Source organism: Bos taurus, chromosome 8 (genome assembly GCF_002263795.3).
Source record: "Bos taurus isolate L1 Dominette 01449 registration number 42190680 breed Hereford chromosome 8, ARS-UCD2.0, whole genome shotgun sequence".
NCBI classification, from domain to species: Eukaryota; Metazoa; Chordata; class Mammalia; order Artiodactyla; family Bovidae; genus Bos; species Bos taurus.
Window position 1 is genome coordinate 52873616 of NC_037335.1, and position 19973 is coordinate 52893588.

A 19973-nucleotide genomic window follows, 5' to 3' on the forward strand; every position below is an offset into this window, starting at 1 on the left:
AAAGTGTCCACCAGAGATGTAGCAAGTAAAATACCATCAATTGGGACACTGACTCTACCCTGTTCATTCACCAGGAATCAACTTACCTCGGCTTCCTGGAGTGGCATGTAGTTCCTCCCAGTGCCTTCTTTCTCTCTGCCTCTGCACCCATGTCCAATAGTCATGTTTGAGGTTCAATTCAGTTCAGTTCAGTCGCTTAGTCGTGTCCGACTCTTTGCGACCCCATGAATCGCAGCACGCCAGGCCTCCCTGTCCATCACCAACTCCCGGAGTTCACTGAGACTCACATCCATCGAGTCAGTGATGTGATCCAGCCATCTCATCTTCTGTCGTCCCCTTTTCCTCTTGCCCCCAATCCCTCCCAGCATCAGGGTCTTTTCCAATGAGTCAACTCTTTGCATGAGGTGGCCACAGTACTGGAGTTTCAGCTTTAGCATCATTCCTTCCAAAGAAATCCCAGGGCTGATCTCCTTCAGAATGGACTGGTTGGATCTCCTTGCAGTCCAAGGGACTCTCAAGAGTCTTCTCCAACACCACAGTTCAAAAGCATCAATTCTTCAGCGCTCAGCCTTCTTCACAGTCCAGCTCTAACATCCATACATGACCATAGGAAAAACCAGAGCCTTGACTAGATGAACCTCTGTTGGCAAAGTAATGTCTCTGCTTTTTAATATGCTGTCTAGGTTGGTCATAACTTTCCTTCCAAGGAGTAAGCGTCTTTTAATTTCATGGCTGCAGTCACCATCTGCAGTGATTTTGGAGCCCAGAAAAATAAAGTGTGACACTGTTTCCACTGTTTGCCCATCTATTTCCCATGAAGTGATGGGACCGGATGCCATGATCTTCGTTTTCTGAATGTTGAGCTTTAAGCCAACTTTTTCACTCTCCACTTTCACTTTCAAGAGGCTTTTTAGTTCCTCTTCACTTTCTGCCATAAGGGTGGTGTCATCTGCCTATCTGAGGTTATTGATATTTCTCCCAGCAATCTTGATTCCAGCTTGTGCTTCTTCCAGCCCAGCGTTTCTCATGATGTACTCTGCATAGAAGTTAAATAAACAGGGTGACAATATACAGCCTTGATATACTCCTTTTCCTATTTGGAACCAGTCTGTTGTTCCATGTCCAGTTCTAACTGGTGCTTCCTGACCTGCATACAAATTTCTCAAGAGGCAGATCAGGTGGTCTGGTATTCCCATCTCTTTCAGAATTTTCCACAGTTGATTGTGATCCACACAGTCAAAGGCTTTGGCATAGTCAATAAAGCGGAAATAGATGTTTTTCTGGAACTCTCTTGCTTTTCCCATGATCCAGCAGATGTTGGCAATTTGATCTCTGGTTCCTCTGCCTTTTCTAAAACCAGCTCGAACATCAGGAAGTTCACGGTTCACATATTGCTGAAGCCTGGCTTGGAGAATATTGAGCATTACTTTACTAGCGTGTGAGATGAGTGCAATTGTGCGGTAGTTTGAGCATTCTTTGGCATTGCCTTTCTTTGGGATTGGAATGAAAACTGACCTTTTCCAGTCCTGTGGCCACTGCTGAGTTTTCCAAATTTGCTGGCATATTGAGTGCAGCACTTTCACGGCATCATCTTTCAGGATTTGGAATAGCTCAACTGGAATGCCATCACCTCCACTAGCTTTGTTCATAGTGATGCTTTCTAAGGCCCACTTGACTTCACATTCCAGGATGTCTGGCTCTAGGTCAGTGATCACACCACCGTGATTATCTTGGTCGTGAAGATCTTTTTTGTACAGTTCTTCTGTGTATTCTTGCCATCTCTTCTTAATCTCTTCTGCTTCTGTTAGGTCCATACCATTTCTGTCCTTTATCGAGCCCATCTTTGCATGAAATGTTCCCTTGGTATCTCTAATTTTCTTGAAGAGATCCCTAGTCTTTCCCATTTTGTTGTTTTCCTCTATTTCTTTGCATTGATCACTGAAGAAGGCTTTCTTATCTCTTCTTGCTATTCTTTGGAACTCTGCATTCAGATGCTTATATCTTTCCTTTTCTCCTTTGCTTTTCACTTCTCTTCTTTTCACAGCTATTTGTAAGGCCTCCCCAGACAGCCATTTTGCTTTTTTTCATTTCTTTTCCATGGGGATGATCTTGATCCCTGTCTCCTGTATAATGTCACGAACCTCCGTCCATAGTTCATCAGGCACTCTATCTATCAGATCTAGGCCCTTAAATATATTTCTCACTTCCACTGTATAATCATAAGGGATTTGATTTACGTCATACCTGAATGGTCTAGTGGTTTTCCTTACTTTCTTCAATTTAAGTCTGAATTTGGCAATATGGAGTTCAAGATCTGAGCCACAGTCAGCTTCTGGTTTTGTTTTTGCTGACTGTATAGAGCTTCTCCATCTTTGGCTGCAAAGAATATAATCAATCTGATTTCGATGTTGACCATCTGGTGATGTCCATGTATAAAGTCTTCTCTTGTGTTGTTGGAAGAGGGTGTTTGTTATGACCAGTGCATTTTCTTGACAAAACTCTACTAGTCTTTGCCCTGCTTCATTCAGTATTCCAAGTTAGCATCCCTTAAATTCCACACAGCCTCTTGATGGGGCAGTGTCTTCAGAGCATCTGATCTTATTATCTCATTCCCACTGCACAGTTGCCCAGGAAGTCAGTGGGAATTCCTGGATCCTGAGGAGAGTTTATGCCTGGAGCAGGCTCTGTTTTCTTTCTTTCTCTTTTTGAAAGTATTTTTGGCTGCTCTGGCTCTTTGTTGTGGCACATAGGAACAGGCTTAGCTGCCTCATGGCATGTGGGATCTTAGTTACCTGACCAGGGATCAAACCCAAATCCCCCACATTTGAAGGCAGATTCTTAACCACTGAACCACCAGAGAAGTCCCCAGGCTCTATGTTTTCTATGTTCCTTCTTTTCTACCCCCTCCATATGGATACATTTCTATAGCATTTCAGAGGAGAAGGAGAAAGGTCCAGGATGCCATCCCATAGCAAAGACAGCACAGCACATAACGAGGAAATGCATGATCTCTAAATGATAAGTATTGAGTTATTTTGTACCACTGAAGGAAATAAATATAGAGAAGTATGGTTAGCTAGGTCAAGTTTTGAGAATCCATCTGAAAGTGGACAATAGGTAAAAACAATGAAAACATCAAGTTGCCTTTTAATTTCAGTTTACTGTAGAAATAAAACAGGAATTTCATAATGTACTCTAGAGAGACTAGTTTGTAGATGTCATCTGGTATCTTGAAATATTTTTGGTCATCTGTAAAAGGAGCTACCTACCTACAAATTATAAGGATTCTAAATTTTAAACGCTTCCGGTGCTGAGGACATTTTTTCAGACAAAGTGCTGTTGCCACTGATACGATAAACCATTTTTTAAATAGGGAATTTCAAGTCCTTCATTTCAGTTATGTCTGGTTACCAAGAACTGCTCATAGCTCAGAGTAGGAACACAAGTCCACACTCTAATTTCAGGTGTCACTTTTTCATTATGCCATTGTCCTCAAGAAGCTATGAATTATTAGCTCTGAATTAGTTTCATATTGTAATTTACACTTCAGATGACACGCACACACTGATTGTTAAATTCACACAATGAAAGCCACCTAACTGTGCTTGTCATTTGCTTTAAACACCTTTGGACTCTTCAGTCAGATTTGAACTGAGAACTCCTAACACCTCAACTGCTCAGAATTTCCTTATTAGGAGTTACAACAGTGCTCAAAAGTAACACTGTTTCATTTTCTTTTTAATCTCTACCACTAAAAATTTCCACTGATTGGGCTGCTCTCTATTCTGAACACAGATTTGAAAAAGTTATATCTCAAGCAGGTAAACCAGAATACCCATGTCCCTGAATTCTAGAGGCAGGCAGCCAAAAAACATCAGAATTCCTTCCTTCCTACATCATGTCCTATCCTTCACCTCATAGTACTATTTATTATTATTATTATTATTATCTATTTGACTTATTTTTCCAAATCTCCTCTATCTGAGGAGCTGATAATTATATTTACTATGAATTCTTAGAACTTACGTGGATTCCCTGATAGCTCAGTTGTTAAAAAAAACCCACCTGCAATGCAGGAGACCTGGGTTGGGAAGATCCCCTGGAGAAGGGAAAGGCTACGCACTCCAGTATTCTGGCCTGGAGAATGGCATGGACAGTATGGTCCATGGGGTCACAAAGAGTCGGAAATGACTAAGCAACTTTCACTTCACTTCACATGGTATTCACTTCACTTCACAAGGTCAAAAATTAAAGTGATTTTTTAAAGAAGCAAAGATATGAACATAAAGAGGAAGAGGCTTGGTACCAAGAGTATGGAGAATAAGAGTTCCAACCAAGGATTGCTCAAGGATGTCTATCTAGGCTGTCTGACACCTGGAGTTCAGACAATGACTGACACCTGGTGACTTACCAGTGAGCCCCTGAGTGGGCATCATACCCCACGTAATAAACACAGTGCTTGGACAGAACAGACCCAGATTTTGGTCTCAGCTCTGCTTTAGACAAATGATTTAACCTTCCCAGATTCCAACACCCTCACTTCCAAGATGGAGACCGTGGCAGAGACTGGCTGATTGTTCATCAAACTGGTTCTCCTTCTTGGCAAGTAACTAGACTGCATTTCTCAGCCTCCTTGCAGTCAGATGTAACCATGTGACTGGGCCAATGTAATGTGAGAAGTGACAGATGCTATGTTCTGACAAGATCCATAAAACCTTCCAATTTTGGCCCTCCAAGTTCTTCTCCATCTTGAAGAAATAGGATGGAGATGTCTCAGGCAAACTTGGGAGCTACGTATTAAAAGATGGTATGTGAATCACCCCTGGCCACCCAACCCGAAACACTAAACTGGATTTTGCTGCATAACCAAAAATGGATAAGTTATGTATTGAGTCTTATGTATTGAGATGTGGGGTTCATCTGTTGCTGCTGTTAGAGTTACCTTAACCAATACAGAGGTAATTATATCCCCTCTACCATGGGGTTGCTATGAGGATTAAATAGGACAATGCTTGCAAGTTCACTGCCTGATATATCGTGAGCATGCATCATCAAATGTCAACTCCTTCTCAACAAGTAGGAGTTGGAAGCCCTGGACCCAAAAGGAAACAAAGGCAGTGGTTACACATAGTTCCATTGATTTGCTGAACAGATTTGAAAAATCACCTCCAGCATAAGTGTTTGGCATTTTAAACAATATGCTAATCAAAAGTAATATCTACTTCCTCAAATATCACTACACATTTTATGACAGAATAAGGTAGGTAAATATTCAAGGTGATTTCATCCCAAACTCCAAAAAAACTCCAAGCTCAAACAATGAAAAATCATATTTGATGCTTAAAATTGGTAAACCAGGTTTCAGACTGGTTCTTTCAGTCTGAAATCACCAGTTACAATGGTGCAAAGATACTTCACTGCAGTCTGAGTAGATGTTCAACTTTTACTAGGAAGGAATTTATTGGGAATTGGGAATAATTTCTGGTTTGTGTTCTGAATGCTAAGGCTGCTATCTTTCCCTCTGCAGTGTTTCAAGGTGCAGCTCTTCTGGCAATCTCTGTGCAGGGCAGAATGAGTCAGAGGTCTGAGTCACTTTACCAGAATGCATCCCATGTGTTCTATTCCAGGTTTCAAATAGCACAGAGTCTGGTCATGAGGGGGCCCCAGAGAGAAAACGAGTTGGAGCTATTCCCTCGGACTCCAGTTCCAAATAAAGGAGACAAAACTTCAAGAATTGGAAATTCCCACTGTTTCTCATTTAAAGGAAACTGATTTAAGATAAAAACACGTGTGAGTGACAGATGAAACGTGCTTAACAGACAGTAGGTTCATTCACAGTTTTATTACATGTTGAAGTCCTGACCTTCAGCACTTCAGAACGTGACCTTATTTGGAAATAAAGTTATTGTTGATATAATAGTTAAGATAAGGTCATTATACTTGGGCCCTAATCCAATATGCCTTAAAAAGGTAAAATTTGGAGACATACACAGAGGGACGATAATGTGACAACAAAGGCAGAGACCAAGGTGATGCCTCTACAAGCTGAAGGACACCAAAGACTGCCGGCAAACCACCAGAAGCTAGATCAGATTCTCTCAGCTTTCAGGAGGAACTTATTCTGCCAATAGCAGATCTTGGACTTCTAGCCTCCAGACCGTGACATAATAAGGTTATATTGTTTAAGTCACACAGTTTGTGGTGCTCTGTTATGGCAGTAGACTGATACAGTATATTTATGGGATAATTCATAATGTGATCAGTCATAGCAAAAGTGATCAAGTCAGTGCCTGGTTATTGTTCTTCCTGAAGAAACATGGTAATGACTCACAGCCTTTTGGGAGATGCTTAATGGAGATGTAATAATACTTGGTGTTGGCAAGGGAACTATTCATGTGGTATTGCCATGAGCAATCTCATTTGCTGCAGTGGCACTGGACTGGACTGGAAAATTTTGTTCCCTTCCCTTAACATCTAGATATACTGCTTTACTAGGAGTAAAGTAGGTCCAAGATTTATAATCACTCCATTCTGCTGACAACAGCATAAAGGCCAAGTTTCTCCCAGTTAAGCACACTCTTTAATATCCATAAATTCCCTTCTTTTTTCCCCTAAGGTTTATTATTTAAAGTTTTCAACATAGATTTTTGTTTTTGATAACCTTCATTTCTCTCTACTGGTTCCTCCATTAAAATGAAGGATTGGAACAAAATCAAAACCATCCATGTCTCTTTTCTGATAATCTAGTTGACAAACAATGAAAAGGTCACAAAAGATCAGGCACAACCATAATGAATGAAATAGATTCCAATATGTGGAGTATACACCCCACAAGATGTGTGTTGTATTCAGACTCATAATGAACTGGAAACCATGTGAAATGGGACAACAGTATCTTTTCCACTGTCCTAGCTTCCAACACTCTTTGCAAGAACCAGCACTCTGGCCATGCTTCTGATGAGACCATTTTATCTACTGCTTTTCAAAGTCATACTCATTCTGACCTCATATATTGAACAAAGCACTGAAAGAGTATTATTGTAATTATTTACTTTGAAGGGTAGATTTTTCTGTAACCTGTGCTGTGCTGTGCTTAGTCATTCAGTCGCATCTGACGCTTTGTGATCCCATGGATTGTGACACACCAGGCTCCTCCGTCCATGGGGATTCACCAGGCAAGAATACTGGAGTGGGTTGCCATGCCCTCCTTCAGGGGATCTTCCCAACCCAGGGGTTGAACCCAGGTCTCTCGCATTGCAGGCAGATTCTTTACCGTCTGAGTCACCAGGAAAGCCCAAGAACACTGAAGTGGGTAGCCTATCCCTTCTCTAGTGGATCTTCCCAACCCAGGAACCAAACTGGGGTCTTTTGCATTTCAGGCAGATTCTTTACCAGCTAAGCTACCAGGGAAGCCCCTTCAGTAACCTATATAACCTTAATTAGAACAACTATCATTTGTGAGATGTACTACAATACAAATGAGAGGCAAAAGGTTTAGCAGCTTTCTCTTTATGTGGTAGAATTAACCCATCTGTTAAAGGCAGTGGTTTCTAAAGCCCAAACCAGTGCTGCCTCCAACGAACATGCTATGTGTGTCGCAAGGAGACAAATTCTTCTCATTTTCTCAATATTTCCACCCAAAAAAATTAACTGGGTCACCAGGCAGATAAAGGTCATGACACATACAACTGTGGAGCTGCAGCATTGCAAAGGGCCATTGAAAATGTAAGGAATCCTCTTTTTTATTGCCCTGGTATCACACAGAACTTCTAGGTGATTCTTTCCAGGGACAAGTAACCAATTTTTGAAGAAGTGGAGAAGCAGTTCTACTGACAAATATATGGCCTATATTTTACCTATCTGATCTCAGCCTTCAGCTATCGTTGAAACTGACTGGAAGGAAACAAAGTAAGTTGTTTTCGATGCAGAGATAGATGGCTTTGCTTTCCTAGCTGACTTACTTAAATTTAAAAGGAAATAAAAATCAGATATCAAAGGAACAAAGGGCAGACATCAACATGGATTTGTGTTTACCAAGTACCTACTATGTCTCCAGCATTTTGCCAGGAAATTAAAGCGAGATAGAACTCAACAATACCATCTTTATCTCCAGTTAACTTAAAATATTGTCTAACTATGACTAAATATTTAAAACAAGTTCAAAATTAATGGAAGATACAGTATATTTTTAAGTCCTAAGTTGGTCAATTTTGCAAGTGGTAATAGGAAATGGAGAATTTCTAGGAGTCATCAGGAAGTAGCTAGGTCTCAACCATGTTTTGGAGGAAAAATGAGATTTAGAAATCCATAGCAACTAAGGACATTTCTTTGAGACTATATCTAGATTTAAAGGGCAATTAGACAGTTGTTCCAAAATACACAAAATAAGATGGTGGGATTCTATCATGATTTTTTAAATGCAGATAGGAAAGGAATGCTAAAATATAACCAAACACAGACAGATTGTGAAAATGCCACTGTATCACAGCTTGATTTATGGAGAAAACCAAACTCTGCCCTTAGCTTGGGGATTTTTCCAACTAAAAGCTTAAATAAACAGTGTACATTTTCCCTTTCAAAGAAGATACACTATGATACTAAGGAGTTCCTTCTCCATTGCTCAGTCATCCTTAATATCCATGCAAAAGTGAAAAGCTCTCATTCAGTTGATTAGAGTTTAATCTGCGTACCTTCTTATATGTATAAAATCTTTCTCCCTCCTCCCAGAAGATCATATAGCTCTTCCAGAGATGTATTTATTGGCCTGATTAATTACTGGACCTCTATGTAAATTACTCTCAAGATTAAGATGATCTTTTTATCACTTACTCACCTTGACAAACATTTACAGTTTAACATATCTGACAAAGCTATTTGTATACACCTATATTATAAATGAAGGTACCTTAAAGCTACAGTAAGTGTATAAGAATAATAATAGCCTTAAAATACTTTGCCAACTATAGACAGTTCCCTAAGCAATTACAAGATGCTCTATGTTAATTTAGAAAGGAATTCCAAACAAGGCATTTAAAACCTAATAAGTTGCCATTAAATGAAGGGAGACAGGGGAGGAGGGAAAGAGAAAGCAAACCCTAAGGCTTGAACTGGGAGAAATGATTCTCAGAGCTACTGACCCTTGCAAGATCCATGTCTTCCTTGCATTTCTAGACACAAAGCAGATTTCTAATTGAAGGTGATTATCTGGTTACTACATCCCAAATTGCATGTATTTCCTGCATTGAATCACATCTTCGTCTAATTATAGGGAGCATTTATCAATGCAAAAGTCCATAGAAACAGTTGAGTTTCTACATGCAATGAGAATGTGTACTATATACTATGAGGCACTACATCACCATTACATGTGAGTGTCTTTAGTGACAACACTCTACCTCCTGGTACTCATATGGGATCCACAAGTCAAACTACATTATCAAAACAATAGAAATAATTTTACAAAGAACTCACAAAAAAAGAGCCTGGTATGTTCTTGGTTTTTCTGAGGCATGGCCCTACACATGCCCTAGAAATATACACAGTGATATGGTAATCATTACCATGAAACAAATAAAAGGAATAGCAATATACAGTTCTAAAACCTAAAACACCAAGTCCTATTCAGCCATTTTTATCCCCATAAACTTGACTTGAGAGTTCAGTGCCTCAATTAAAGATGAATCACTTGATCAAGGCAATGTAACAGTAAAAAAAAAAAAAAAAAAAAAACTCAGACTTCTACACCACACAAATGTGCCTCTGTAAAATATAATTCCATTAGTTAGGCTAGTTAGGATTAACATGCAAGTCACTGAAAAGCCCCAAAGTAGACAAAAGACAATTTACCAAGGAAATACACAAAATCAAGAGCTATATTCACTCTGGATCATTCATTTAACAGATTGGAAGGAGGATCTTATGAATTCTAGAGTTCTCATCATTGATTATCAAAATGACATGGATCCAAAGAGCTTACAGAATCCAAAGAACAACTTAGTTTCTTAGAAAAGATCTACGGATAATGCAGGGTGGGGCACAGATAAAGGAAGTGAATCTGAACTTCCTTCTCCAAACACACAGATAATCACTGTTGCTAAATAGGTTACATACATACAAATACACACACATGTATACACATGTGGGTCTGTTTTGTTTTTCTGAGATGTTTGTTTTATTCTGAGATGAATGAAATGGCACTCATCTCGGGAGTCCAGGTTTGTTTGGCATCTTTCATTGGTTTAGCACAGTGTTTTCATCCAAAATAACAAGGCACATTTCTAGTCAAATACATCATAAGAAGTATTTGCAGCAAAAGATTAACACTAACTATGCAATAGAGAGAACAGTTCCAGTTGCTCAAAATGCAGTTGTGTAAAATCCGTCATTGCCAAAAAAGCTTTCCCACCCTTACCTCCAGGGTCATGTTCACAGTGCTAATGGCCACTTTTATTTCTCCATCTGAAAGTTCCTTTAGATTCTTCAGCATTGTCTGTTCAATACCTAAACCTGTGGGTGAGAAAAAAAACATTATATTTGAGGGAGATTTTTGGTAATATTTATTTTATTTTATTTTTTAACTTTACAATATTGTATTGGTTTTGCCATAGATCAAAATGAATCCACCACAGGTATACATGTGTTCCCAATCCTGAACCCTCCTCCCTCCTTATTTGAAGACGTCACCCTCTTAATTTCAGTATTTCCCCTCTCTTATCTCTTTTAACCATAATACACACACATGAAGGCAAAAAATCACATAGTGATAATATTTGCATCAGTGAGGATCCCAGCAGGAAACAGAATTCACCCCTCCGGATGCCAAAGAAGATTCTTTAATGGAAGGACACTTACAGAGATGTGGGTGGGACTGAGAAAATTAATAAGAGAGGCATCCAGATACTAGCAGAAGTTCAAGTGAAGGAAACAGATATCTGAAATAGTAGAAGAGGGGTTGCCAGAAACTAAGCACCAAAACAGGAAGGGAGCAGGGAAGAAATACAACTGTCTCTTCCCCTTCTTTTGACTCCTATGCCCCATATATCTCTAACTCTTCTGTGGAGCAAATCCAACTGAAACCAGTAATCTTCAGGGGAGCCCAGAAGATTAAATACTCAGAGGTCAGACTAAAAACCCACAACAGACAGAAGCAGAGAAGAGAAGCGGAGTAGGTGAGAAAAACCAACGTGTGTGTGTGTGTGTTAGTTGCTCAGTCGTGTCCGACTCTCTGCAACCCCATAGACTGCAGCCCACCAGGCCCCTCTATCCATGGGATTCTCCAGGCAAGAACACTGGAGTGGGTTGCCATGTCCTTCTCCAAAAGGAACTGTCAAAAGAAAGAAAGTGATGTCACTCAGTCGTGTCCAACTCTCTGCGACCCCATGGACTGTAGCCTACCAGACTCCTCCATCCATGGAATTTTCCAGGCAAGAGTACTGGAGTGGGGTGCCATTGCCTTCTCCAAGAAAAACCAACATAACCATGTAAATAACCAAATAATAGGAAGGCCAAAATTTGCTTTCAGGATGCATTTAGGAAAGCCTCCATGTTTTCAATTGTAATTTTACTCACAATGCACTTTATAAATATGACCCATAAATCTATCATAATTAAGTTGGCCACCCTTGTAATAGGCTCTGGCAATAGGAGCTATGGGATTCTTAAATGATGGGAGAATAATCCAGAAGGGATAAATTATCTAGAACTGCATAATTTTAGTCAGCAGACCAATGTGCTTCAATAAAATCTATCATCGAAAACAGGAAAGGATCTGGCTTAATACTGAATTCTAACCCTACATTTTTACAACAGAGCAGGTCTAAACTCTTGAGAAGACCTATACTAAAGCCCAATAAAGCATGTATCTCCTTCTCAGATGTACATTAAGTCGGCAGAGTCAACTATTATTTGCCAATTATTAATATTTGCCCTCTCAACTTATAACACTATCAATCAGAGCAGTATGGGGAAACAGACAGCTACTAAATATTTCTTTTCCACTCAAAGATTGAAAAGCTGCCATCTGTCATACTACAGCATAAAATGATTTATATACTATATAGTGACATGAAAAGTTCGATCTAGTTTTGAAAATGAATGACAAAATGCATATCACCATGCTACACGTGCACACATATCCACACATGTGCATATGTAACAGAAGGTGTGTCAGGCATGTCGGTGCCCCGCCCACATTTCCTCTGACTTTCAGGCCCCAGCAAGTCGCTCAACCACAGGCACCTGCATCTCTTCCTGAGGGCTTTCTCTGGCCATCAAAGCCCACCCCAGGAAAATTAACAGTCCCTGCAACTAATAACCCTCAACATTTCAAGTGGTATACTCCTAACAAAACCTGATTCATGGCGTTAATTTCTGTGCTGTCAATACTCCTACTGTGGCTTACTTCAACCTGCCAACCCAACATCAACCCACTCACAAAATACCTGAAAATTTAACAGTCAGCTCTCGGAGCTCCAATAAACAAGTTCCAACACGCCACTGTACCCCTCGGGTAGGAAAACTCTGCCATGAAATTTTACACTCTTTTCCAGAGTTCCTTAGTGGGATAAAGGCCTGATATCCCACAAAGATAACTTGCTGGTTAAAGTGCTCCAAGCCCTATCAGTGTTTCCTGGGATCGCCTCCCAGATATATTGCTTTGCTTCAGGCTCTGCCCCTGCAGGATTCCAAACTAAGGGAGAAAGCTGTACACTTTAAAGTTTAAATCCTGGGTTTAAATCCTGGCCTGGCCACCTGCCAGCTGTGTGTGTGATGATGCGAAAGCAAAGATGCCTTTCTGTGCTTCAGTGTTTTCATCTGAAAATTGGGGATAATAATTCCACCTGGCAGGGTTGTCATGAGGACTCAGTATGAAAATTCATACAAAGCTGTACCATCAGAACCTCATGTATACTAGACACTTAATGAACTGTTGCTGTTATTATTACTATTGTTAAACAACTGAAGCAGGGAATCCACTCTCTTGACAAAGCCTAGACTTACAGAATAATTTTATCTGCTTAAGAGTCTTCTCTTATTTTTTTCTCAAATTCATTTATTAAATCCCATTGCGCTTGACATTGTTCATGTCATATTCTCAAAATAGAGCCCTCCCAGCACAGGGATTTCCTGTAACTATGCATCCGGGGTGCCTATTAGATGCATGAATTAACCACGCATCCAGGTACGAAGGCCTCAGAGGAAGGCCTGCAGCGCGAACTGTCTGCTTCCAGGTGAGCCAACACAATGGTCCTAAAAACTTTGCCCAAGCATGAACATTAGGGAAGAAAGTGAAGGCACACACAAGTGCACCTCCTGGGGCCCAGCAACAATCCACACCCCAAACCCCCCTTGGCAGCTACGACACAGCTGGGGGGCAGAGTCACTCACCCTGAGCACTGGACTGGGTCTCCTGCAGGATGTTGATAATGTCCTCTCTTGGAGGTAAGCTGGGAAATTTTTCTTCCAGGATAGAAAGAATTTCCTCCTGCTTTTCTGAGATCTTCTTGGGCTCCATGGCCATCCACTTAAAAAGGATGCTACCTGAAAGGCATGAATAAAATCACCCTTAAACTTTCTAGTCAAGCTAGGATGGGGCTCAGGAAAGTCAGTGTCTTCTGGTCTCTCGAACTCTGCTTCCACTTCCAGATTCCTGCCTGAACCAGAGGCCTCCGTTGTGTAACATTCAAGAGGCAGTTTTTAGAAAACCCTTCAGATATTGTCTGTCTTGCCTCACTGTTCTTCGAGTAGTAATCTCAACAACTGAATTGAGTATGGTACACTCTACGGCACAGTTACAGATAAAGAAATAAAATGTTTCCCCCATCCCACACAAATAAACAAAAATGATACACATTAGTTTTAAACTTTCTCAGGACAGAAGTTAATGATAAACTATTTAAAAATATTAAATATGACTTAATATTTCTATTTAAGAATACCTTTAAGAGATCACAGAGAAGATCATTTCATTCATCACGTTACTGATTTTATATAAGAACTCTCTCCTCTTAACAATTAAAGGATTTCCTAGCCAAAGTGTCAGCAGCAGAAGAATCTGATAAAGTAGTGAATCTTGAATCCATCCCCAATCTTCCAGGTAAAACACACAGTTTTGAAATTGTTTACTAACATCTAACTATAATGATTCATAAGCTGGATCTAACTCACAGGTTTCGATTACAAAGCACTTTGATAATATGAATGACTAACCTCTCACAATCTTCTAGAATTTCTATACATAATCTCACCTTAAAAGGGAAGAGCTACCACCTGTCACATGCCCTTTTCCTATACCCTGGGCCCAGACTAACACAGAGTCAGCGGGGAAAGGAGGCTTTGCTTAGTGATGAATGATTAAACTCTCTAAAAATCCTCAAAATTACTGATTAATCAGGGTGATACATCTCTCTAGCTTTCAGTGTAGCCCAAATGATAATTACAGTGGTAAAAATGTAAAAGGAGAAATGAAGTAGTGAGTGGGAGAAAACTTTGGTACATAATCTTGACATCTACCTGGAAATCTACAGTACATAGAGATTAGATACACATTCACCATTGAAAATCCTGGAAAAGCCCCAAGCAAGTCATCTGGCCTCTCTGTTTCTATATGCTTATTTTAAAAACAGAAATAATGCTATTTTACCAGCGTATAAGGTCATATACTAAAATGTCAATAAATGTAAACATCATCATGAAAAATAAATACTGCCAAATACATTTAAAGCATCTTATTCATTCATTCATTCCTTTAGCAAAGAACTGCTGAGCACCTATTATGAGCCAAGTGCCGTGCTAGATGCTAATGATTCATGGCTGGAATAATGCAAGCCTTGCTGCTTGAAGCTCATAGTTGTTCAGGGGCTACAAATAAGTAAACACATAAATTTTCTTTTGGTTTTTAAAAGTTTATTTTATTTATTTGTAGCTGTTCTGGATCTTTGTTGCTGCTCAAACTTTTCTCTAGTTGTGGCAAGCAGGAGCTACTCTCTAGTTGCAGTGCAAGGACTTCTCCTTGTGGTGGCTTCTCCTGCTGCAGAGCACAGGCTCTAGGTGCCTGAGCTTCAGTAGTCCCGACACGCAGGCTCGGCAGTTGTGGCTCACAGACTCTAGAGTGCTGGATCAGTAGTCGTGGTGCACGAGCTTAGCTGCGCTCAGGCATGTGGGATCTTCCCAGACCAGAAGCGAACTCGTTCACGTCCACTGCATTGGCAGGTGGACTCCTATCCACGGGGCCACCAGGAAAGTCCCACATACATTTTGAATATGAGGGGGATAAGAAATATCACTGAGGAAAAACACAGTACTCTGAATCTAGGCAAGAATTTAGGGGTCATAAAAGGTTTCCTAGAGAGAGTTAAGCTAAGCCGAGACTTGAATAATAAGTGACTTAAGGCAAAGGCAAGGTAAAGGGAGACCGTGACCCAGACAGAGCACGTGTACAGGCACTGAGGTGAGGGGAGATTTGGCCAGTTCAAGGCATGGAAAGTAATGATTAGAACTAACCAGTAATAAAATTATCAAAAAACAGAGATGATCATAAGAAACATAGATGACATAGATAAAAGGTCTAAGATATATGCAATAGGGTTCCCCTTGGAAAGGAGAGAGAAAAGGAGACGGAACAATATTTGAAAAGAGCAGCCAATCATTTTTCAAAATTAATGAAGGAGATTATCCTAATATTCAAAGTAAATTATGAATCCAAAACAGAATAAATACAAAGAAACTACCTCTAGGCACATGACAGTAAAACTGCTAAAATTCACAGAGGAAAAAGTATGTATCAGAGAAAAAGAAATATATTCCTGTCAAAGGAACTACAATAAAACTTAGCCCTAATCTCATCTAAAATGATGAAAGTCAAAAGACACTGAAATTCCAGTTTCAAAGTGCTGATATAAAAAAAAATGCCGATATTGAATTCTTCCCTGATAGCTCAGGTGGTAAAGAATCTGCCTGCAATGCAGGAGACTCTGGTTCAGTTCCTGGGTCAGGAAGATCCATTGGAGAAAAGATAGGCTACCCACTCCAGTATTCTGGCCTGGAGAATTCCATGGACTCTATAGTCCATGAAGTCATAAAGAATTGGATATGACTGAGTGACTTTCACATACATACATAAATACATACTGAAATATAAGAAAAAATGAAGGCAAAATAAAGACATTTTTAGAAATATAAATTGGAAGTATTTGTCAAAAGAAGAATTCATACTCAAAAAACGTTAAAGGGAGAAGAAAATTATTATAGATGGCAGCAAAAAAAAAAAAAACAGGAAGGAAAAAGTATTGGAGAATATAAATATAAGAGTAAGAATAAATCAGTGTTCACTGTATAAAACATTTATAATGTGGAGTTTAAAATATATGTGTAATTAAAATACATTTCAACAGTAACAAATTGAAGATTGAACTTCAGTTTAGAACTTCAAGTAGAAACAAATTTCTCTAAGGTTCTTGGATTATCAGGCAAGTGGTAAAAATATTGATTTATAAGATAAATTAATGGTATTTTGTAATCTTAATTACTACGAAAATAATTTTCTAAAAAGGAATTCATAACTAATAAGCTAATGAAGGAAAATGTAATAGTAAAAATCCTTATTTAGTGTAATAACAGTAAAAAAGATAGAGAAAAGGGGAAAATCTGAGACAAGTAGAAAACAAATAGCAAAACAACATATTAAGCCCAAATGTAAGAGCAATTACATCACAATAAACTGTGGAAAATTCTGAAAGAGATGGGAACACCAGACCACCTGACCTGCCTCTTGAGAAATCTGTATGCAGGTCAGGAAGCAACAGTTAGAACTGGACATGGAACAACAGACTGGTTCCAAATAGGAAAAGGAGTGTGTCAAGGCTGTATATTGTCACCCTGCTTATTTAACTTATATGCAGAGTACATCATGAGAAACGCTGGGCTGGAAGACACACAAGCTGGAATCAAGATTGCCGGGAGAAATATCAATCACCTCAGATATGCAGATGACACCACCCTTATGGCAGAAAGTGAAGAGGAACGAAAAAGCCTCTTGATGAAAGTGAAAGAGGAGAGTGAAAAAGTTGGCTTAAAGCTCAACATTCAGAAAACGAAGATCATGACATCCAGTCCCATCACTTCATGGGAAATAGATGGGGAAACAGTGGAACCGTGTCAGACTTTATTTTTCTGGGCTCCAAAATCACTGCAGATGGTGACTGCAGCCATGGAATTAAAAGACGCTTACCCCTTAGAAGGAAAGTTATGACCAATCTAGATAGCATATTCAAAAGCAGAGACATTACTTTGCCAACAAAGGTCCGTCTAGTCAAGGCTGTGGTTTTTCCTGTGGTCATGTATGGATGTGAGAGTTGGACTGTGAAGAAGGCTGACCGCCGAACAATTGATACGTTTGAACTGTGGTGTTGGAGAAGACTCTTAAGAGTCCCTTGGACTGCAAGGAGATCCAACCAGTCCATTCTGAAGGAGATCAGCCCTGGGATTTCTTTGGAAGGAATGATGCTGAGGCTGAAACTCCAGTACTTTGGCCACCTCATGCGAAGAGTTGACTCATTGGAAAAGACTGTGATGCTGGGAGGGATTGGGGGCAGGAGGAGAAGGGGACGACAGAGGATGAGATGGCTGGCGGCATTACTGACTCGATGGACGTGAGTCTGAGTGAACTCCGGGAGTTGGTGATGGACAGGGAGGCCTGGCGTGCTGCGATTCACGGGGTCGCAAAGAGTTGGACACGACTGAGCGACTGAATTGAACTGAACTGAAAGAGACAATGAATGTTCAGTGGGTACAGAGTTTCAGTGTTGCAAGACGAACAAGTTCTAGAGCTCTGCTGCACAACAATGTGGGTATACTTTTTATTGAACTGCACACTTAAAAATGTTTAAGTTGGTAAATTTGATGTTATGTTTTTTTGTTGTTGCTCGTTTTTCATTTACTAAGTTGTGTTTGACTCTTTGTGACCCCATGGACTATACAGTCCATGGAATTCTCCAGGCCAAAATGGCAGAGTGGGTAGCTGTTCCCTACTCCAGGGTATCTTTCCAACCCAGGGATCAAACCCAGTTCTCCTACTTTGCAGGAAGTTTCTTTCCCAGCTCAGCTACCAGAGAAGCCCAAGAATACTAGAGTGGGAAGCCTATCCCTTCTCCAGTGGATCTTTCCGACCCAGGAATCGAACTGGGGTCTCCTGCATTGCAGGCGGATTCTTTACCAGCTGGGCTACTTCAACTAAAAGACAAAAATTATCAAACTGAATTTTAAAACTACAATAGCAATATACTTTTTACATGAGCACACCTTAGATAAATAATGATATTGAAAGACTGAAAGTAAAAGAGTAGAAAAAGACGTAACACTGGTATATTATACTAATATTAGATACTCTAAGACAAGAAGAATTACTTGAGATTAAGACAAATATGTGCTTATTATTAAAGAATCAACCTTCAGGTAGATACATCAATCCTAACTTTACATGAACTAATAACATTACTAATAACATTACCTAATAGCTTCCCAATATGTAAAGCAAAAATTGACAGAACTGGATGAAGAATGAGATAAATACACAATCTCAGTGGGAAATTTTAGTACACATCTCTCAGCAACTCTAAGAACCAGCAGGAAAAAAAATCAGTAAATATATAGATTATTTGAGCAACATGAGTAAAAAAGTTGATCTGACATAAATTTAGCATTATCAACAACATCAGACTATACTTTATCTTCTAACACAAATGAGACATTAACCAAAATTGGCCACTTGTTAAGACAAACTTCAACAAATTTCAGAGGATTACAATGAGCTATCATCTATAGCCATCATGAAAATAGTCTAAAAATCGATAATAAAACAAAACTAGGAAATTTCCAAATGTTTGAAAAATAAACAATATACTTCCAAATCACGGTAAAAGGAAAAATCACAACATAAATTAGAATATATTTTAATTGAATGATATGAAAATACTACATTTAAACTTGTAAGATGCAACTAGAGCTGTGCTGAGGAAATTTTATAACCTCAAAAGCATGAGATGTTAAAAAAAAAAAAACACCTCAACTAAAAAAATGTAGAAGGAAGGGTAAAATAAAGATAAGAGCAAAACTTAAAAACATAAAAAAGAAACACATATAAGGAAAATAAAACAAAATACTGATTCTTGGAAAAAACTAATACGGTTTTTGAAAATGATTAAAAAAACAAAATGATAGAAGGTATAATTTTCCAATATTAAAAATGAAATAGTGACATAGTACAGATTCTAATGACTTTAAAAGATAAATATAGGGGACTTCCCTAGTGATCCAGTGGTTAAGACTCCACACTCCCAATGCACGGGGCCAGGGTTCAATCCCTGGTCAGGGAATTAGGTCCCACATGCCACAACTAAAGATCCTGCGTGTACCAACTAAGACCTGGCTCAGCCAAGTAAATAAATATTTTTAAAAGATAAATATAGTCTTATTAGATTTTAAATTTTAGAGGAAATGGACATTTCTGGAAAAACTCAACTTGCCAAACTGATAGGAAAAGAACTTTAAAATTGGGATGGTTTCCCATTTATTTTAAAATGAATCCACAATTTAATACCCATAGTTCCACACATCTAAGAAAACAATACAGTAATTTTATACAAATTCTCCCAAAGATTAGAAAGAGAAAATACTTCCCAATTTATTTTCTAAATCCAGCATAATCTTCATACCAATACTCAGTAGAGACAGTACAAGAAAAGAAACAGAGGCAGATCTTTCTCATAAGTATAGTTGCAAAAAAATTTTTTAAAGCTAGCCCCAAATCAAGATAGCAATATATAATAGGATATTGAATTGTCACCAAATAGGGACTTTTTAGGAATTAAAGGCCCAAGTTAACATTCCAACATTAACGTAATTCAGCGCCCTAGTAGAAGAGAAATATCAAATGGCCACCTCAGTAAAGATCTAGTTGTGAAACTACTCGATAAAAT

General features: G+C 39.1%; 1 protein-coding gene across 1 annotated transcript in view; it reads right to left on the reverse strand.

Moving 5' to 3' along the window:
• Positions 1-19973, reverse strand: part of PRUNE2 (prune homolog 2 with BCH domain) — a 290504-nt gene that overhangs the window by 199495 nt on the left and 71036 nt on the right. The window contains 2 exon segments of the mRNA XM_059889462.1: positions 10412-10506; positions 13387-13539. Of these exon segments, the coding sequence (XP_059745445.1) occupies positions 10412-10506; positions 13387-13539 (248 nt within the window).